The 21,671-nt window shown below is 33.4% G+C and overlaps 1 protein-coding gene across 1 annotated transcript; it reads right to left on the bottom strand.

The window, feature by feature from the left end:
- Positions 1-13,483: 13,483 nt before the first annotated feature.
- Positions 13,484-17,003, bottom strand: LOC107414858 (tonoplast dicarboxylate transporter). The gene is made up of 6 exons (XM_016023064.3): positions 16,285-17,003; positions 15,278-15,755; positions 14,816-14,859; positions 14,630-14,725; positions 13,999-14,509; positions 13,484-13,874 (listed from the first exon to the last, which is right to left on the bottom strand). Exons 1-6 carry the CDS (start codon positions 16,723-16,725, stop codon positions 13,837-13,839), a joined length of 1,608 nt encoding a protein of 535 aa, XP_015878550.3. The 5' UTR covers positions 16,726-17,003; the 3' UTR covers positions 13,484-13,836.
- Between the last annotated feature and the right edge of the window lie 4,668 nt (positions 17,004-21,671).

Here is a 21,671-nt window from a genome sequence, read left to right as displayed (position 1 = left end):
CATCAATCAATTAATCAAGTAATTGCCATCACAATTATCAAAAACCCATATGGAATTAAACACATTAGAGACTCACAAGTATATTTGATTTTAAAAATACTTGGATCTATAGTCATTAATATGTTACCATCCATTTATATTTTTATTATTATTATTTTTATTTTTTTGGGCTTGAACTGATAGTTATTTCACATAGAGTTAAATCCCTTTTTTAAACCTTAAGTTTGAGGTCTTCTTACTTTTCAATAGGAGAACAGAGATCAGTTTGGTTTGTCTTAGACTAAGGGTCCGTTTGATATAGTTGATGAAAGTAGAGCTTTAGTGTGCAGAGCTTTCTATAATAGATTTTTTTGAAAAAGAACTTTTATTAAAAAGCTAACAAATGTTTGGTTGTAAATAAAAAAGTTGCAAATTAAATACTCATTAAGCTGTATTAAATACTTATTAAATTTGCATATAAGGTTAAAAAAAAAAAAGAATTTTTTTAGAGAAGCTCAAAATTTAGATTTCTCTAAAACAGCTTTAAAAGGTTCATTTTTTGGTCAATAAATACTTATTGACTTTTATCAAACACCTTTATTTTTTTATAAAAGAGCTTTTGGCCCTCAACTAGAGCTTTTAAGTAAAAAAAAAACCCTGCCAAACAGAGCCTAACTTTAGTTTATCCATCTTGGCTATCTTGAGCTTATGATCGAATAACCTAGGGGTGGGTTTCATTTTTTGCTTACCGCTAGGGCTTTCCCCACGAATTCCTTTGCTTAATTGCGCCTCATAGCCCGTGTCACCTGCACAGCCTGATTAATGCGCTTTTATGGGCCCTTTATCAAGCATTTTAGAGTTTCTTTCTCAGGATGTGCCTTTATCTTCAAACGATGGATTGGCATACTTATTGTGAACATTTTTATGCGATTCCTATTGCAAGCGGAGTGTGCCATTTGAAATATGTTGTAGTTTAAAAAAAGGAAAAGTATGCACCAAATAAATCAAAATTGAAAAAGTATGCATCAAATAGATAAAAATTAATTTAAATAATTGTTATTAATTATAGAGAATATAATGATTAATAAGTCGCACTTGCACTTGCACTTGCCTTTGAATCTGAATCAAAGAACACAAAAGGACTTTTACAAATAAAATAAAGAACTTCTACAAATGAAATTCTAAACTAACAATACTAGACTAATAGTAAATTCTATAGAAAATTAACTAGCTAGTCCTTTTTAATTTGTAGTTGTGTAAATATAGTTACATCCTTTCAAATGTTAGTGAAGCATCTTCAATATATTAGTGAGTAGTTTCTCAAAATGTTTTTTTTGTGTTTTTTTATATGTGACTTTTTTATTTTGATTTGTTTAACAAATCTCATTTATATTTATGAACAAAGCTCTTTCATTTCCAAATCGTGCGGCACAATATATTCTTTTTTCAATATGTAACTATTTCTTACCTATAATTAAAATAATATTTAAATAATCAAATATTAAATTAATAAAATTTCAAATCAAATTATGGTCCCAACGTTACCTCCCTTACTTTGTGATTTATTGTATAAAATAAATTGCAAAGCAATGTTGAATGTCTTTTGCCTTGACACCCCAGTAGTTGCTAAGTCCAATATTACATTAAATGCCATGGCCAGAAGATAACCATCGGCACACCTACATACAAAATAATAATTAAATAGTTACTATTAAAATATTTACTTATAAAATTTTAAAATAAAAAATAATAAAATTAAACATTCAAATTAAGACATGCTATATAAAATAATGATTGTCATTATGATGATAAATAATAGGACTTATTTTTTATTTTACCATCCAAGAGTTAACCGTGCAAGAATGAAATCAATTTAAAGCAAAACCTAAGGTAATTAAGGAATAATAATTTTGTATACACCACATTCAGTGGAAACCAAGATTTCACTTTTGGCCAATCCGTGATCTCCACACAAATTTCTCCCTTTTCCAAATATATCGCAATTCCTTTCCTCTTATATCCTTGGCATCACGTGCTGCCCATCAATGTAACTTTTCTTTATTTAACCATCCAAGAGTTAACCGTGCGAGAATGAAATCAATTTAAAGCAAAACCTAAGGTAATTAAGGAATAATAATTTTGTGTCTACCACATTTAATGGAAACCAAGATTTCACTTTTGGCCAATTCGTAATCTGCACACAAATTTCTTCCTTTTCCAAATATTTCACAATTCCTTTCCTTTGATATCCTTGTCATCACGTGCTGGCCATCGATGGATCAACCCTACCATCTTCTAACATAAATATATTCTAATAAATCTCAATTAAGCTTCTCTTTGTGTGGCTACTTTGGAATATCTTGAGGTCTCGCTTGGAAAGTGTCAAAGTTGAGAGAGAAATTGATTCTCGAGATTTAGTTTCCAAAAATTATTTTTTTTTCTTGATTTGCTTGGTGAGTAATAGAAAAGTTGGAGATTTATAGGTAATTAAATTTAATATTGTATAATAAATTAAGGACAAATATGTATTTTAAAAAAATTTCAAAACTATTTTCTCTGATATTTTTAAAATGACACATATATAAATAGGAACAATTTTCTCACATATTTTCCTATACCGTTGGAAAATAACAATGTCAAGGAAGGCCAGTGATTGTATGAGTTGAAAATTAGTATATTTGCCTTCTATACATTGACGTTGTCATTGTAAATATATGTTCGGTGTGCAGTATAGTTATGCTTCTTGGGTGTACTTTCAAGTTCTCTAGGCCCTTTTCTGTAAGGGATGATATATTTGTGTACCATTAAATGAAACTTTAAGTCCAGTTTATAAAATTTTTAGAGAACCAACCTTTGGTAGGCCAACCTTTTAAAATGAAGTAAGTTTATAGTTTGAGAGGCATGTCCTGTACTCTGCATCAAAAGGTGTATATCGAGTAGCTATACTTTCTGTCTGTTTCCTTTAAAATCTGCTGTAATGTGAATGTGTTTGGCCATGAAGTGAGTAGCAAAAATTACTTGAAAGGAGCATGAATAAGATATATTTCATATTATGAAATTTCATACTCAAAACGGTTCTAATCGATGGAAACAAAAGTCGTTATATAGATATACAAATGAAAACTACTTACCAACAAAGGAAAGAAAAAACGATATAGGGAAAATGTTCTAGAAAATTGATGTGTAAAATTTCCCTTCTCTCATTTTCTCAAGTGACTTGTTTTATGGTGCCTATACAATGATTTGAACTTTTCCTATGCCAAGAACTGATAGACTTCATCGTCCCAGAGAACAATCGAACTGTTGCTGATCTTATAAATAGTCTTTTGTCGTTGTTATAATTTTTGGGCCCATGTGTGAATTATTTGTTAATGGGCTTGGGCATTTTATGTTTAAAAGTCTGATTTTGAGATTTATTTTGGAATTAAATAAAATAAATAATATTTGAAAATTGCGGGTTGAGAGTTTTATGGGAAACCAATTCTTTGTTTGGAGTTTGGAGCATGCACGTTCTTTCAACGTTCTTTTCAATTTTAGGTTTTTCAGAGAAAAAAAAAAAAAACAAAAACACAGAGAGAAAAATTACAGTGACTGTGATAAAGTGGAGGTACGCAAAAGTTCGAAGAAAATATTTTGGAGGTGTCTTGTCCAATTTCTTTGTAGCTATTGTATCCTGGGAGATGTTTATCACAAAACTCCTGCATCGGTGGGCGTAAAACGTTTTAAGGACACTGTGGTATCACACAGACCTCAGTCAAACTTCCAGAAAGCAAATCAATTCAGGAAATATAGGTTCTAAATTATCTGAATATTTTATGTAATTTTAATTTACATTGTTTTGTTCTATCCACATGTATTTACATATATATGCATATATTTTTCCCAATAATCTTAAGACATTTTACCTGTTATATATGTCCCTATATGGGGCGATGTGGGTATATTCATCAATTATAATATATAGATTTATATATTTTATTTTTGGATTTTTTTTAATTTTTTTTTTGTGTTTTACTGTGTGTTTCGCTTTGGAAAAAAAAAAATAGCATCAAACCCGTGAATGATACTTTGGATGGGTATTTCTTTAAATTATTTAATCAATTTTTATTTGCATGATTTTTACTTGGATGTTTGTCTTATATGTGTACTGTACATACATACTTGTTGTTTCGGTTTTGATGAAAGAAAAGAAAAGAAAAAAAAAAAAATTTTGAAACCATGTATAATTTTACGGGTGAGTTTGTATTTAATTTTTGTTTTATCAAAATCTTTTTAGAAAATAGCTTGCCCATGAAATTATGAATTTTTTCACATTTTTTGGTATTTTTCTGTCGCCGTTATAGTGAAAAAAGATGTGAAAATTTTGAACTGGATTGGAAAAACCCGTGTACCAGGAAAACGCATCGAGAAAACCCAGCTGGAGGTTCAAAATTGGTCGAAATCGGGTTAACGGGTCCAAAAAACTGGTTTTGGTAGGATTCTAGATTAGTGGGCTTGAATTTAAAATTTTGTTGGACCTGACCAAGTTTCAAAGCCCAGCCCATAGTTAGAACAGGCTACTATTCAGCCCAAGATCCAGGCCCAATTCGAACCTAGTGACAGGACCCGTCCTAGGAACCCTCCTAGAATCTTCCTGGTGGTCCTGCCTAGTGAAGTTCCATCGGACAATCCCTAAAGGACATCCAATGGATCCTTACTTAAAACATGAACAATCAATCACAAGTATTATCAATAATACCTCAATATATATAAATATAAAAATAAATCCACAACAGCATAAGGTCACAGCCGGCCTACTGGACTACAGGCCATAACTACCCACATAAGTACCATGGTCTCTACTGAGTGTCATATTTAAAATCAGAGCATTCTAAGAGTGCCAACGAAGTCCATGAATAAAAACAAGTAATAAATAAGTCTAAAAGATAATGATAAATAAAGAAAGGATAGATACGGCTGCTGTTGTGGAAGGAACAAAATGATAAGCCGTGCGCGAGGTAGACTGCTACTAGCTGTTTGGGCCTAAGGGATGAATTTAAAACAAATAAAATGTGAGATAAGGGAATCTTAGTGAGTGACATATTATAATATAAAAATAGTAATTTATTTCCGTAAAAATCTTTCTCTCAAGACCTCTCGTTCCGCTTTTTTGAAAAGTTTCCCGTTTAAAAATCATTTTATAAAACCTAAACTTGTATCCCAATTTAATCTCATAAAAAAAAATTGATGCTCAAAGGTATAAATGAACGATCATTGTAATATTATAAAAATGTCTCAATCAAAATATAAATATTTGAGCATAAAATATAATAAACACAGTTCCACAAAATATTTATGAAAATGCAATAATGATCACAATATTTGAAAATCAACAATGTACTCAAAGCATATAGAATGTACCATTTGATATACCAACTGTAAACCATGGGTTATACACACCTCACGACCCTCAATATACGAAGAGCATCGTGGAAATAATAAATTGTCTGGACGTACCCAATCTCACAGTCCATGGCAATAATATCCTGTGGGCTGAACCCAACTTCATGATACCGTGGCAATAATAACCTGTGGGATAAACCCAACCTCACGGTTCGTGGCAATAATATCCTGTGGGCTGAACCTAACCTCACGGTACTGAAGCAAAACCCAGCGTACTGTAATATAATATAATATAATACTGATTCAAGATATTGGCATTACATGGTACATCAATTTAAACATAACCAATACAGTATCCTTAAAATAATCTTGTAAGATCATATATACTTTTCCCAAACGATACTGTATCATAAATCATAATTTAATATTTAAATTCCACCGCTTATTTAAATATTTCAAAATTTTTAAATCATCATTTCATATTAAAACTAGAAATACCACAGTGAAATATATTCATCATAAACCAGTTTTAAGCATATAAAATTATAAAATATTTAAAGATGCTTAAAATCCTATAAATTTTCAATATGCTCCTCAGATCAAATATTTTTTTCCAAATGATCTAAAATCTCAATTCAAATACCAAAATATTTAATCAACATGATTCTTAAGTTCATTATGAACTCATCAAAATTAGAAATCATTAAAAATCTTATTAAAATCCGCATAAAATAATAACTCGTGTAAATGAAAGTAGATATTTTATATGCATAAAATAACAATTTCAATCAATTTATATATACGTAAAATATCCAAAATACACATATATATTATTCTATATACCCAAAATATTTTAAAAATAATAACCACTCACAGTACTACATATGCTCACTCCTGCTCTTCTGCATGATCGCCTCCAGGCTTAATTCAAGTGCTTGTAATATAATAAAATATTTCTTAAGCTTCAAATAACTAAACCAAAGGCACTTGTATGATCCAAATTTTTAAAATAATTTATGGTACTATAAAATTACATAAATTGGATATCGGACAGTCAAATTATATCGTATGTCGTTAGGACCCAGTACCCAAAATTGGAGATTTTCAACCGAAGCCTAATCTTTCGAAACTGAACCTCCAAATAGGTCCTAATAATATCCAATTTCACTAATCCAACTCCAATTTTAACCAATTTGATCAATTTTGTCCAAACATAGTCCAACATTATCCAATAATTAACTAATTGACCTAAAAAAGGAAAAATTATCCAACGACCTCCAAAATTCATAAAATTTATATCCACGGAAAGCCCAAGAGATAAGGAACCTAGCAGTAAGCTCATCTCAGTCCAAAGATTCCTCATGTGGCCCAAAAACTCGATTGAAGCTTCATCCGAACTTCCCACTGCCGTATCTCTCAAACGGTGAGGAATCTGGGCAAAAGAACCATGGAAATGAGTTCAGAGGGTCCAAAAATGATAGAAAAGGTCAATAAATTGGCCTAAAACAGCCAAAAAATAAGAAAATCCAGCGACCCACCTTGTCGGCTGCCGCCAACTTCTCCAAATCCCCGTGCATCCGGCTGTCGTTTATAGTGAAATTTTATGGCCAAGCTCACCTCAACGTGATATATCTCTCTACCTAGTGCATGTAACGGTGTGGTGGCCGGAATGGGCAAAAACGATGGTGACCCGGTTCACCGTTAAACGGGTCGAAACGACCCAGTTCGAACCCACGGGTTTGGGGAAAGAATTTCTTAGGTTTTGGGGATGAAATGGATATTTTGGAAATTGGTTTCCTGTTTAACATGCTTATCGAGGTTTATATAGAGCCTTAGATCACTAACAGACAAAAACTGGGGCCTGGTTTGGACACTGATATAAAACTTATACCTAAAACTTCTCAGAACTATAACTTTTTATCCGTAACTCAGAATTTGGCATGCCACCAGTCTATGAACTCATATCGATGAGATCTATACAATGGTATCTCAGTCAAACCAAATATATTGACCATTGAAAAAGTCAACTTGAACCCACATATTATTCACTTGGTCAAACTTAGTCAACTTGGTTAAACTTGTTAAAACATATGTATTTTCAGTATGGGGTGTTACACCCAGGCCCAAGAAAAATGACCCGATTGAGAATGGGCTCACCATGTGTTGCGATGAGAAAGCACCATTTGACGAGACGAAACGTTGACAAGTGGTGCACAGTGGCAAGGCGACGTGGCGCACCATGGTGATGCCACATGTCGCACAGTCGTGAGGGCCACATGTCATCTACGCATGAAACCATGTGTCGAGCTGTGAGTGGAGACATGTGTCGATCTATTACAGGTGACACATGTCATCCTCTAACGACAATTAGAGACGCCACGTGTCGACATGATATAGTTGACATGTGTCGCACTTCGACGGTGACATGTGTTTGTAAGCCAAGTGCCATGTGGTTGAGCCACATCAATGTGGTGATGTCATGGTGGTGTGCCATGTCAGCATGTTGATGACATGGCATGGTGCTACATCAGTGGTGAGATGATGTGGCATGCGCCACGGCAACATGTGGATGACATGGCATGGTACCACGTCATTGATTTGATGACGTGGTGTGTTGCCATATCAGCAGGTCGATGACATGGCATTTTGCCACATCATCAGCATGATGTCATGGCAGTGGGCCACATCAGCACGCGGTACCACATGGTAGTGTCATGTCACCAAAGTGATGTCATGGCTGTTTGCCATGTCTTCAAGGTGCCACGTCAACGTAGTGAAACATGGCAGTGACATCATCAATATGTCATCATGGTGTAACTGATGATGTTAGCCCTCTGGTAGGTGTATAAAACAATTTTTTGGATGTATACAGCAATTTTTGTGGGTGTATACAGAAACCCAAAAAATTGCAATTGTTTGTGTTTTGCTGCTGGAAATTGCTTATAATTGGTTTGTTGAGATAGAAAATAGCAACTAATTGGTTTCTGTTTTTATGATTTACAGAAATGGCAAGTGGAGACAATAAGACTGTGCCCACTCAGACTTCTGGGATTCAGATACCTTCTTCTGCTAGTCACGCAAAGAAACCTAAGAAATTTAATAGAGCAAACTTCAAGAGGTGGCGGCAAAAGATGCTATTTTACTTAACCACGCTGGGACTTCCGAAGTACTCAATTGAAGATGCGCCACCTAGTAATGAAGAGAGTGATAACGAGACACTTATAGTGGTAGATGTATGGAATAATTCTGATTATTTATGTCGAAATTATGTCCTAAATGGCCTTTCTGATGCCCCGTATAGAGTATAGTCAACTAAAGAGCTGTGGGAGACACTGGACCGAAAGTATAAGACTGAAAATGCGGGTTCAGAAAAGTTTATTACAGGCTGATTCTTGGACTATATGATGGTAGATACGAAGCCATTAATGAATCAAGTACATGAGTTGCAAGTGCTGATTCAAGAAATGCTTGCCGAAGGGATGATCATAACTGAAGCCTTACAAGTGGCTTGCATGATTGAGAAGCTATCTCCAAGTTGGAGTGACTTCATGAATTATTTGAAACATAAAAGAAAGGAGATGGATATGGAGGCTCTTATTAGCAAGGTTTACATTGAAAATGAAAACAGGAAGTTTGATAAAAGAGCTTCGAAGACCATGTTGAAGGCTAATATTGTGAAGCATGGTCAGAGCTCCAAGAACAAAAAAAAAAATTGGAAAAGCTTCTGAATTAGGGCCTAAAGGAGGAATCTCTAAGAAAGCCAAGTTTCAATGCAAGTGCTTTAACTGTGACAAAATGGGTCACAAAGCTATGGAATGTAGGATACCAAAGAGAAAGAGAAACCAGGCACAGGAGATGGAGGACATCACTCGAAGGGTTGATGACATTGACCTTAGTGCTGTGCTCTCTGAGGTGAACTAGGTGGGATCTAATCCTAGAGAGTGGTAGGTAGATACTGGTGCGATCCGCCATATGTGTTCGGATAGAAGCATGTTCACTTCCTTCAAATCAAAGAAAAATTAGAAGAAGTTGTTTATGGGTAACTCTGCTGCCTCAGAAATCCAAGGTGTGGGCAAAGTAATCCTGAAGATGACCTTGTGAAAATAAATGACTCTGAATAATGTACTATATGTTCCAAACATTCGCAAGAATCTAGTATCTAGATCACTGCTAAGCAAACATGGTTTTTGCTTAGTGTTTAAGTCAGATAAGATTATTTTGTCCAAATTTGGGATGTTTGTGGGAAAGGGCTACGTAATTAATGGTTTATTTAAACTCAATGTAATGACTGTAAAGCCTAAAGGAATGTATAAAGCTAGTAGTTCTTCTGTTTACTTCCTTGAGTCTTCCATTTTGTGGCATGGTAGACTAGGACATGTTAATTTTAATTCTCTGTGGAGGTTAATTAACTTAAATCATATTCCCATGTTTGAAATTGATTCCAACCATAAGTGTGAAACTTGTGTGGAAGCAAAATCCACGAGATCATTATATCAAACACTAGATAGAAATAATGAACCTTTGAATTTAATATATAGTGATGTATGTGACTTAAAATTCGCACCAACTAGAGGTGGTAATAAGTATTTTGTCACCTTTATTGATGATAGCATGAAATATTGTTATGTATACCTGTTAAAGAGCAAGGATGAGGCTATAGAGAAATTTATTCTCTATAAAACAGAAGTTGAGAATCAACTCAACAGGAAAGTTAAAGTGATCAGAAGTGATCATGGTGGAAAATATGTAACTCCATTTAGAGAGTATTGTGCTCAACATGGCGTAATACATGAAGTTACTCCACCATATTCACCATAATCTAATGGTGTGGCTGAATGGAAAAATAGAATTTTGAAAGAAATGATGAATGCAATGTTGATATGTTCTGGATTACCTCAGAACTTGTGGGAGGGAGGCCATTTTGTCGGCAAACAACCTTTTTAAATAAGGTACCTCGGAAAGATCAGGTAAAAACACCCTATGAGTTGTGGAAGGGAAGATAACCTTCCTACAAATATTTATGAGTGTGGGGGTGTCTAGACAAAGTACTGGTACCTACACCTAAGAAGGCGAAGATAGGTCCTAAAACTGTTGATTGCATTTTCATAGGATATACATAGAATAGTAGTGCGTATCGATTTCTTGTGTATAGGTAAAAAATTTCTGATATTCACAAGAACACAATAATGGAATTGAAAAATGCATCATTTTTCGAACATATTTTTCTATATAAAGTGGAAGAATGATCGAGTTCGTCTAAACGAGCTTACAATGCTATCAGTGATGATGATAATGATCGTGATCTAGAATAAGAGAATAAAGATGAGACCGAGGTTAAGATTAGACATAGCAAAAGAGTAAGAACCAAAAAATTCTACGGTCCGGATCTTTTTATTTATATGTTAGAAAGTGAACTTCAAAGCTTCCAAGTGGCTGTAAATTCTCTTGAAGGGAATTTATGGAAAGAAGCTGTAAAAAATGAGATTGATTCCATCCTGCAGAATCACACCTGGGAGTTAGTAGATCTTCCTCCAGGTTGTAAACCTTTGGGTTACAAATGGATTTTTAAAAGGAAGATGAAAGCAGATGGCTCAATAGATAAATACAAGACGAAGCTTGTAATTAAGGGTTATAAGCAAAAAGAAGGCCTTGATTATTTTGACACTTATTCTCTAGTAACGAGGATAAATTCCATAAGGATGGTACTGATGTTCGCTGCATTTCAGGATCTTGCAGTACATCAAATGGATATGAAAACAATATTTCTTAATTTAGATCTAGATGAAGAGATTTACATGGAGCAATCTGAGGGTTTCTCCGCTCCAGGACACAAAAAAAAAAAAAAAAAAAGTCTGTAGATTTGTAAAGTCATTATATAGACTTAAACAAGCTCCAAAGCAGTGGCATCAAAAATTTAATAATGCCATGCTAAAAGATAGATTTAAAATAAATGAACGTGACAAATGTATCTATGTAAAAGATACAGATAATGGATATGTCATTCTATGTTTGTATGTAGATGACATACTCATAGTAGATAGTGATGACAATATGGTCCAAACTACAAAACGTATGTTAAATTCCAAATTTGACATGAAAGATATGGGGTTTGCAAGTATGATTTTAGATATGAAAATCACGAGGACTTCGAATGGAATCATTCTTAGTCAAACGCATTATATAGATAAAATACTGTCTAAGTTTAGTAATGATGATACTAATATAGCCAGAACACTCATAGACATGAATTTACACTTATCCAAAAATAAAGAAGAAAGTGTATCTTAAGTGGAATACGCTACGGCGATTAGAAGTCTGATGTACTTGATGAGTTGTACTAAACCAGACTTAGCCTCTGCAATAAATAGATTGAGTAAATACACGAGTAATCCAAATAAAGATTATTGGAAAGGGATCGTTAGAGTATTAAGATACTTACGATATACTCGTGAATATGGACTACACTATACAAAATATCCTGATATATTAGAAAGATATAGTGATGCGAATTGGATATCATATATAAAGGATTCAAAATCAACTAGTGACTATATGTTCACATTGGCAGGTGCAGCTGTAACATGGAAGTCCTCAAAACAAATTGTGATAGCTCGATCTACTATGGAATCTGAATTTATCGCATTGGATAAATATAAAAAAGAGATAGAATGGCTACGCTAATTTTTAGAAGATATTTTGAAGTGCGCAAATATCATTTAACCTGCTCATGTTGATATGGAAAATTATTACAATTTGCCAGAATTTATTTATTTATTATTATTATTTTTTTTTTTGGGTCCAATTTGATTTGAAAAGCATACTACAAAAAATGAAAATGTATGGTGTAGATTCAAGGCTTGATCAAAGTTGGGTGGAACAGTAACCATAAAAAGCAATGTGAATGCCTCGTAAATAATGTTTTTGCAGAGGACAAGTATAACATTATTATTGGTCCACTAATTAATTCCAACTTAATAATTAATCTATAGATCAATCAATATCACCCTTTTTTCAATTTCTTATCATAACTGTTAAAAGAAATTTATGAATTATTGATGTTTACAAGTGGACCAATACGGACGTTAGAAGTAAAATATATTTATATAAATATATATTTCATGAGAGCCAAACTTTAAAAAATGCCTAAACATTGATGGACAAACAAATATCCCGAATAAATTAACGAAGCAAATGACAAACATGACATAAAAGGCCCATATTATTTGAACTGTCATGGATTGTCTTACCTAACTTCTGGAGCTCTCTCGTCAAATGGGCTTTGTCAAGAGAAGCAGACACAGCTTGGCCAGAACCTCTTGGGCAATACAAGCAACAGAGTATATGACCCACAAAGCAATGAAAATTAACAGGGTCAATGGGAAACCAAGGCACTCTTAATCCAAGCTCAGGCATTTATGAAGCTGACAATGTTCTCACTGATTGCATTCTCAGAGATGAATACAAGAAATGTGGGTCGTGTTTGGGCTCATCCCTCCACGATCCCTTCTTTTTGCATCAGACTGGCAACAAATTTGAGACACATCATATGAGAATGGAGCCGATAGAAAAGAGCTTGGGTAGTTTTCTAAGAGCCTCAGATAGCTTAGAGGTTAGTCATTGTCACAAATTGAAGGATTTCCCTTGCTCTGTCAAGTCTCCAGGGGTTTGGAGAAAAAAATCAAGATTCAGGAATTGATTTACAGGGGGAAAAAAAAATTTCACAACGTCAAGGAACGCCATTGATTGTGTGAGTTGGGAGATTATTATATCTGCGTTCTATACATTGACGCTGCCATTGTAAATATATGTTCGGTATGCAATAGAGTTATGCTTCTTGGGTGTACTTTTAAGTCCTCTTGGCCCTTTTCTGTAAAGGATGATGTATTTATGTACCATTAAATAAAATTTAAGTCTAGTTTGTATAATTTTTAGAGAACCAACCTTTGGCTGGCCAACCTTTTGAGAAGAGGTAAGTTTATGGTTGAGAGGCATGTCCTCTACTCTGCGTCAAAAGGTGTATATCGGGCAGCTGTACTTTCTGTAGTTTCTTTTAAAATATGCTGTAAAGTGAATGTGCTTGGGCATGAAATGAGCAGCCAAAATTACTCGAAAGAAGCATGAATGAGTCCAAGCCTAAATATATTTCATATTATGAAATTTCAGAATAAAAACGGTTCCAATCTCTGAAAACAGAAATCGTTACATAGAACGAAAACTACTTACGAACAATGGAAAGAGAAAACGATATTGGGAAAATGTTGCAGAAAATTAATGCGTAAAAAGTTTCCCTTCCCTCATTTTCTCTAGTGACTTCTTTCACGGTGCCTATACAATGATCTGAGCATTTCCTATACCAGGAACTGATAAACTTCATCGTCCCAGAGAACAATCAAACTGTTGCTGATCTTATAAATAGTTCTTTGTCGTATCTTGTTATGAGTAATACTATGTATATAATGTGCAAGGATTTTCCAGTTAGTTGACTGGTTCGTTTGTCCCGAATACATAAGCTCCTGCAGAAGCAAAAGTCAGTTATTAATGACATACATACAGGATAATGCCTACAAATTTTCTAATCTGTTAAGATTAATGAAACAGGTGAGCAAAAGATTAAGGGATGGATTAGTAATTAATTACCAAGTGTAGGCATCAAAAGGGAAAGTGCAGCAATTCCAGCAATCTTAAGTGGGATACCCAGTTTGATCATATCTTTGATTTCAATATGGCCAGTTGAAAACCCAACAACATTTGAAGGTGTTCCTGTTGGGAGCAAGAATGAAAACTGTGCACCAATTGCTCCAGGAACCAAAAGCAAAAGTGGGTGGACATGCATACTGTGTGTAATCTGAATCAGCAGAGGAATCACAAGGGTTGTAGTGGCATTGTTTGATGTGAACTCAGTGATAGTCCCACTTATAAGACAGACAGCAGGGGCAATGGCTAAATATGGAACTTCCTCCAAGAAATCCAAGGCTTTCGACAATATATCTGTCAGGCCGCTAGTCCGGACACCATCAGCTATGGCAAAGCCAGCACCTAACAGCAATATGATGTTCCAAGGTAGTTTCTTGCATTTGTTCCAGTCCATCAACTTCTCACCCTTTTGCTTCTTGTTTGGAATTATGAACAACAGGGTTGCCATCATCACCTATTCTCAAATTTCAGAGTTAGAAAAAAATAAATAAACAAATAATCAATTTGAATTCGATAAGGAATTATATACGTGTGGATGGCATTTGGGATTTTCTTGAAAAGCAGAGAAACTTACACTGACAGTTCCATCACCAGCTCGCCCATTGAAGAGTGCAGCCCAACCAGGGATATCATCTGTTATGCTTCTAGTCATCCATAGAACTATTAGCACCTGCACAAATTCTGTCATGTTATATGGAAGAAAAAAACAGCCAAGAGAGGCAGTGTTAATAAAACATTTATGAGTATTTTGGAAACGCACCGAAAACACTGCCAGAACCATCTTCTCCGCAAATGCCATTGGACCTGCTCATTTCAATACGGTAAATTATTACAATTTGCTCCAATTTTTTTATTTCTTTTTATTTATTTATTTTTTTGGGGGTCCAATTTGATCTGAATAGTATACCACAAAAAAAGTAATTGTATGGTGTCGATTCAAGGCCTTGTTGAAATTGGGTGGAACAGCGAACATAAAAAGCATAAAGAATGCTCCCATGGATAATGTTTTTTTTTTGGGGCAAAGTATAACATTATTATTGGTCCATTAATTAATTATTCCAACTTAATAATTAATATATAGATCTCTTTTTCAATATTTTACCATAACTGTTAAAAGAAATTTATGAATTATTGATGTTTACAAGTGGACCAATAAGAGTGTTACGAGTAAAAAAAATGACAAACATGACATAAAAAGCCCATATATCATTGATTGTCTTACCTAACATCTGGAGCTCTCTCCTCAAATGGGCTTTGTCCAGATAAGCAGACAGAACTTGGCCAGAACCTCTTGGGCAATAAAAGCAACAGAGCATGACCCACAGAGCAATGAAAATTAACAGCGCCAATGGGAAACCAAAAAGGAACCACTTGTTGAAGCTGATAGGGTCGGCTTCAGGAAAATAGCTCTTATACATCCCAACCAATATGAGATTGACACCTGTACCTGTGAGTGTGCTCATCCCTCCTACGGCCACAGAGTATGTAACCCCAATCACCACTGCCCTGCAGAACTTGTTGACGACGGGGGATTGGGCTGAACCCGTCGGGAAGCGTTGGAGGATCCCAGTGGCCACCGGCATCATCATCAGCGCAGCTGCCACGTTGTGCATCCACATGCTCACGAACGCTGACGTGCCGCAAATCCCCAGCAGGAGCACCGGTGGATTCAGTGGTTCTCCGCAGAATAGCAATGTCATCTGCGCCGTCCACGTGCGCAGTACATAAAATCAAGAAATTAATTTACACCCAAAAATTAGGATTATAGATTCTTTGCTTGATGCATGACCTATTTTTTATACGTATGATGGGCCATTTAACACGTGTCACCTTTTACAAATCTAGGAGATGGTATTCCTAGAACAAGGATGATTAAGGTGAAAATAAACTGTTTCAGCCAACCAAAAAAAAAAAAAAAGGAAAATAACCTGTTGTTTATTGCCACATAGCAAAAAATAATAATAATAATAGTAATGGACACATTTGTTTGGATTTCACCTGTCCCAAATTAAATATTTTACCGGGAGAATCAAATCCATTAATTCTTCATAAATTGATCAATCAATCAAAATCTAAACCTGTCAGGTTAGATTCATTTAATTTAATTGATAATGTAATCCACGTGATTTAAAAAAAAATCAAAATTTAAACCCTTTTCGGTTTTTTCCCTTCATTTTAGGGGATCAATTTTATTTTTTTGAAAAAAGTAGGTAATTTGAAAATTCTTACATTGAGGGCCAAGCGTCTATGGATGTTATAATGCTCAACGGCGAGAGCGAGAATGAAACTACCGAGAACAAGAGCGATAACATCGTCCATGTAAGATTGGGCCACGTCATCGGAGGAAGCGATTCCGAAGAGAGGGAAGAGGAAGAGCGGTGACATGGAGGTGACGGGCATGGGCACGGCCTCGGTGATCCACCAGGAGAAGATCCAAGCCAACACCCCCAACATGTTCCTGCTGGTGGAACTGGATGGGCCATCATCCAGCTTCACGCACACGCATATCACCGCGCACAGGAGTGGTCCCAGAAGAATAAATGCGTTTTTGGGTGTCCATATGGATATCAAAGACGAGCCGAAGCCCTGTGATCTTTGGATTTGGTCTTCGTGATGAACTGGAAGAAGTGGGATTTTTGGGTCTTCATCAGAGGTGGGATTGTTTTCCATCCTGATTATTATTGAGCTACCTTTTTTGGAGAGGGAAATGAGAGAACCAAAAAAAAAAAAAAAGAGTGTCTGGTTTTTCCTTTACAGTGGCAAAAGATGTGGTGGTGGCTTTTTATCGACTATGGACTTGGGAGTAAAGAAAGGTAAGAAAACTAGTACTACTACTAGTAGTAGTAGACAAATTCAATTTGGTTCTTGTATTTTCTTCTTTCTAGTGTTTAGGTTGTAGTCACAATAATATGGCCCAAAGCTTGTATGTCTAATCCATAAACTAACAACTAACATGATAAAACATTTACCAATAAATTAATAACAGCTAAAACATTTTGGTAGTAGATCAATGCAATGTATAGATACTCTTTTTCTTCCAACTTTGTGGGTCCATAAATACTCTCTAGATTAAGACAAGTGTGTGTTAAAGGACCACTGGCGGGTTGCCTCATCCATTGCTTAGGGAATGCCTTTTTTTTTTTTTTTTTGGGTAAAAATTGCTTAGGAAGTGCTGGGCCATATGACTAAAATATATGGCAATAATAGCCTCTTCATATATTTTGGTCCATGAATAATGGATATGATTGTATTGAACAGAAGGAATATCCCAGTTTCAACTTGGAGAAGGATAAGCTCAGCCAAAAAAAAAAGGATAAAAATAATAATAATAAAAATGGTTGTTGAAGGATAATGAGGCTGAGTCAGATTTATTAATTTTAAGCTTTATCGTTTTATGGGGAAAAGTATTATGTATTTAAAAAATTGGAATATATTAGTTCCCAAGGAGGATTAAGCTTACATGTAAGCATTAGCAGTTAACTGTTTGTACGTAGTAATCTTATGAATCATAAAATCCAACTAATATTGATCAAAATAAAATAAAATAATGCCATAATTTGAAAAAAATAAATAAAGTTTTTTAAAGGGGTGGATTCAAATTCTAAATTAGTACAACAACATAAAAATCTATTTAATTGATTTTAAAACATTAAATATAAGAATTTTACTTTTTTGGTATAGTGGTATTGTCAAACATACACTTATATAAATAAATATGATGCGTGCAAGGACCAAAGTAGAATAAACATTAATATTAGTCATAGATAAGAGAGATAGAAGTGTCATTGTGTAAGGAGAATAATTTTAAATAAGGTGGGACAATCTTCCAAGGTTTGATTAAACATCATTTAGTCCTCAGCAAAACCCCTGTCCTCTCTTCAATAAACGTTGTGAAGAGACACCCCCACGCAATTAATGCATATCAGGCCAACTCATGGGCCCCGTCGGCCCAAGATGAAAGCGACCTGCATTTTCTTTCTCGAAAATGAGATGTGAAATTCACATGTGAGCTGGCTCCAATTAGACACTGCCATGTGGCAATTATGGATCCCACATTGACACATGATAATATGTGATTGGATCAGATCATTCGTGAATTCAAACTTTTGCCGTTGTTCTTTCTTGTATAGGATGGTCCGGTTGGCTTTTGCTGCAGTTGTGAATTATGTACAAGATTCCAATTATTATTATTATTATTATTATTATTATCATAACTCATTAAAAGTGGTATATGACATGATAGAATGGATTAAGAAGATTGAATTAGTATCGTTACACTGATAATTAATTGCACTTGAATATTTTATATTTATAGAGTTTTATGGTATAGATTTTCAATTTTCAAATATAATAATTTAAATTCTTAATTTTTTAATTTGTTATAAATTTACCTAATATACAAATTTAATCTAACAAAAATGATAATGTTTTCATTCAAAAACTTGCAGCAAAGTTTGTGAAAATGAATATTAAGTGTTGATCAATGAAAAGAAAACAGAATTTTTATTAATTTGTTTGGTTAAAATCAAAGATCAAACAAATTAGAGCCCAAATCATTACTTTTAAAAGTGAAAAATTTAAATTATAAAATTTTACAGATTAAAAATATCAAAATACAATTATATTTAAAGTCAAATTTTTTATCCAATGAAAAAAATTCAAAAAATAATTAATTTCGCACCATTAATAATAAAAATAAACAAAATTCAAAACAGAAATTACATAATTTAAAGTCACCAGATAACTTATTTAATCATTCCCTGTGGCAATTGTCGTTTCTCTTCCTTTTTTTTTTTTTTTTTTTTCTTTTTTCCTTGTTTGTTTCTTTCCTTTGTTGGCATAAAAATAATATATATATATATATATGTATTAAAGGGGAAAATATACTATTAAGAGAGAGGTGTTACTTTTGGATTAATTTTCGTATTTTTGCCTCCTCTTTTCGATTCAATTTCATCAGCCATGTGAAACTCAGGCACATAAATATACATATGCTCATTTTCACAAACATGTGGTTAGTTTAGAGATTTTGTTCTTAGAAAAACTTTGACTCATAATCAATATTATATAATTTTCAGAGGGGGAAAAAAACGATTTATATATGTTGAGGAAGCTTCGTTCTCCACTTTGCTTTTGGTACAAACTTCTGACTTTTGATAAATAAAATTGGACCAAAAATCTAAACATAGTTCGTCTTTTACTTCTGTTTTTAATGCTGATTAGATCGTTAACAGAGAAAGAATTGACCTTCTAACCAAAGCTCAATTGCTGGTTACCTGATATTACCCAAAAAAACAAAAAAACTGTTCGTTTAGCTGAAGTTTTGCTGCTCTGTTATTCTATACATGTACAATAAATTAAAATATGGAGACAAAACGGAAAAGGGACATCAAAGTTGATAAAAGTGAGGAAATATAGACATGAATTTATTGAGGTAATTGCTTACATCAAAAATGCTACAATGGTCGATATCCCGCATTAGAAGATGGAAGACGTCTCCTCCAAGAGGTAGACACCGTCCCATTTAGACAATTATTTGTAATTAGATTGCGATTGCGATTATATGTAATATTCATCTTCCATCAAGTGGTGGCCAACAGCACTGTATTAGCAAAATCATGACTTATATATGACAAATTGACAAATTAATAGAGGGGATAAAATTGGCAAGTCGAAGAGAACGAGAGATTGTTTATTTTTATTTTTTATTTTTTTTAATCATAATCAGCTAGTGGCAGCTCAATTAGCAAACTATATGGACCATGAATTTGCTGAGAACACCGCACAAGCCCAGCTGTCAAGAAGCCAAAAGATTTAATCGGATTTCAAGGATAATAAATATTTATACAATAAATTATATTATTTATTATTATTAATTACAATCCCAATTGAGTATTGTTATATGTCAATAGTGATGATTGTCATCATCCTATACGACGGTGAATTTAATATTAAAATATATATAAGATTCATTACTGTGTAATTTTTTTTTATCCATCTACATATATATATATATATATATATATATGAACTCACTGCCATATAAGATGGTGACAAATAACATTATTTATCCCAATCTAGTAAATTTTTAATTGAAAATTTTAATTTTAATAATTTTTTATTTTAAAATTTTAAAAATTAATTTTTTTAATAATAACTATTTAAATTATCATTTAATATATAAATTATATTTGTCATCGTGCTAATTTGATCCAAATTGCAGCTATTTGCCGGTACGAGGGCCTCCACCATCCTTTGCTTCCAAACTCTGCAACTTTCCCTTTTCTCTTTTTTTTTTTTTTTCTTTTTTTTAATTTAGAAAAAGCAAAGGAGTTTAATATCAAGGTGACATGGTCCAGATTTGAACACAAGAAAGGCAATATATATATATATATATATAAAATAAAATTATTTTCTTGTCAATCTATTTATTTATTTTATTTTATTTTTTGTAAATTGATGAATAGGACCTTGAAAAACAGAGGCTCGAGTTCCAGGCAAACGTGAGCGTAGGAGGCGTTCATGTCTCTAAGGAAAAAAACATGTTATAAAATTTTAAAAAAGAAAATTAAACAAAACAAGGTTAATATGGCTTTTTAGTAATTTCACATTAAATGGCATTGTAAATAGACATTTGGCTCTTGCAAAAAGAACGACTCTTTACATTGTTCTTGTTATTAATATCGTGCGTCATTAAGCCCAGATTGGATTAAATAGGATATACACTGAATTATTTTAAATTTAATTGATTATTATTTTAAATTTATTCTAATCAGATCCATTCAAGAAACAGCTGCTAAGAGCGACGTGTTTGGAATTATGTTGATTATGATTTGCAATTCAATTTGAGTTCTAGTAGTTTAAGATACGGTGCTACAATGCTATTTACTTGTGGAATAAAAATAAGAACAACGTAACAAGGTTATGTCACTTGTTAGAATTCAATTCCTATGTATATATCACCTGGAATTGGTCAAAATTGTGCTTTGACGAGGAAATAATTCATTAGAGGAAGCCAAATTTGGGTTCATAACAAATTTGACCATTGAATCGATAAACATATGTTAATGTTGAAAGGCATTGACCAATGGTATCATAGATTTTTAACCCAAAAAACTTAAAAAAATTCCCACCATTGAACCGGATAAACATATGTTAATGTTCAAAGGCATTGACCAATGGTATGATAGATTTTTAACCCAAAAAAATAAAAAACAATTCCCAGATATGCATTCCACACGCATATGCAAAACCAAATATATACTTTTATCATAAAAAACCCAAATACATATATATATATATATATATATATATATACATATGTATATGTATATATATACTCTTCCTTATGCCAAAGTTTTTGGCAAATAGTTTTAACAAATCATCTGCACTTTTAAATTAATCTAATCTAAAGATGAAGACTATTTTAAAAAAAAACCATTTTAACCCTTCTATACTTATATCCAAACACCATAAATTCTTTTGCCCAAATTATTTTCCATATCAACACTTTCTATTCTAGGAAAAACATATTTACCAAAAAAAAAATCATAGGAAAAACATATTGCCATAAAAAAAAAAGAAAAAAAAATCCGAAAAGAACGTGACTGGTCTAA

This window comes from Ziziphus jujuba, chromosome 1 (assembly GCF_031755915.1).
Source record: "Ziziphus jujuba cultivar Dongzao chromosome 1, ASM3175591v1".
In the NCBI taxonomy this organism is placed as follows: Eukaryota; Viridiplantae; Streptophyta; class Magnoliopsida; order Rosales; family Rhamnaceae; genus Ziziphus; species Ziziphus jujuba.
Note: the sequence above shows the minus strand (reverse complement) of the source record. Positions and strands in the feature narration are given on the sequence as shown.

Coding starts and splice junctions, on each gene's coding strand:
- LOC107414858 (XM_016023064.3), bottom strand. CDS start 16,725: ATGGAAAACAATCCCACCTCTGATGAAGACCCAAAAATCCCACTTCTT. Junction 14,510..14,629: donor CTGGTGATGGAACTGTCAGT/GTAAGTTTCTCT, acceptor ATTTGAGAATAG/GTGATGATGGCAACCCTGTT. Junction 13,875..13,998: donor CCTTTTGATGCCTACACTTG/GTAATTAATTAC, acceptor TTGCTTCTGCAG/GAGCTTATGTATTCGGGACA.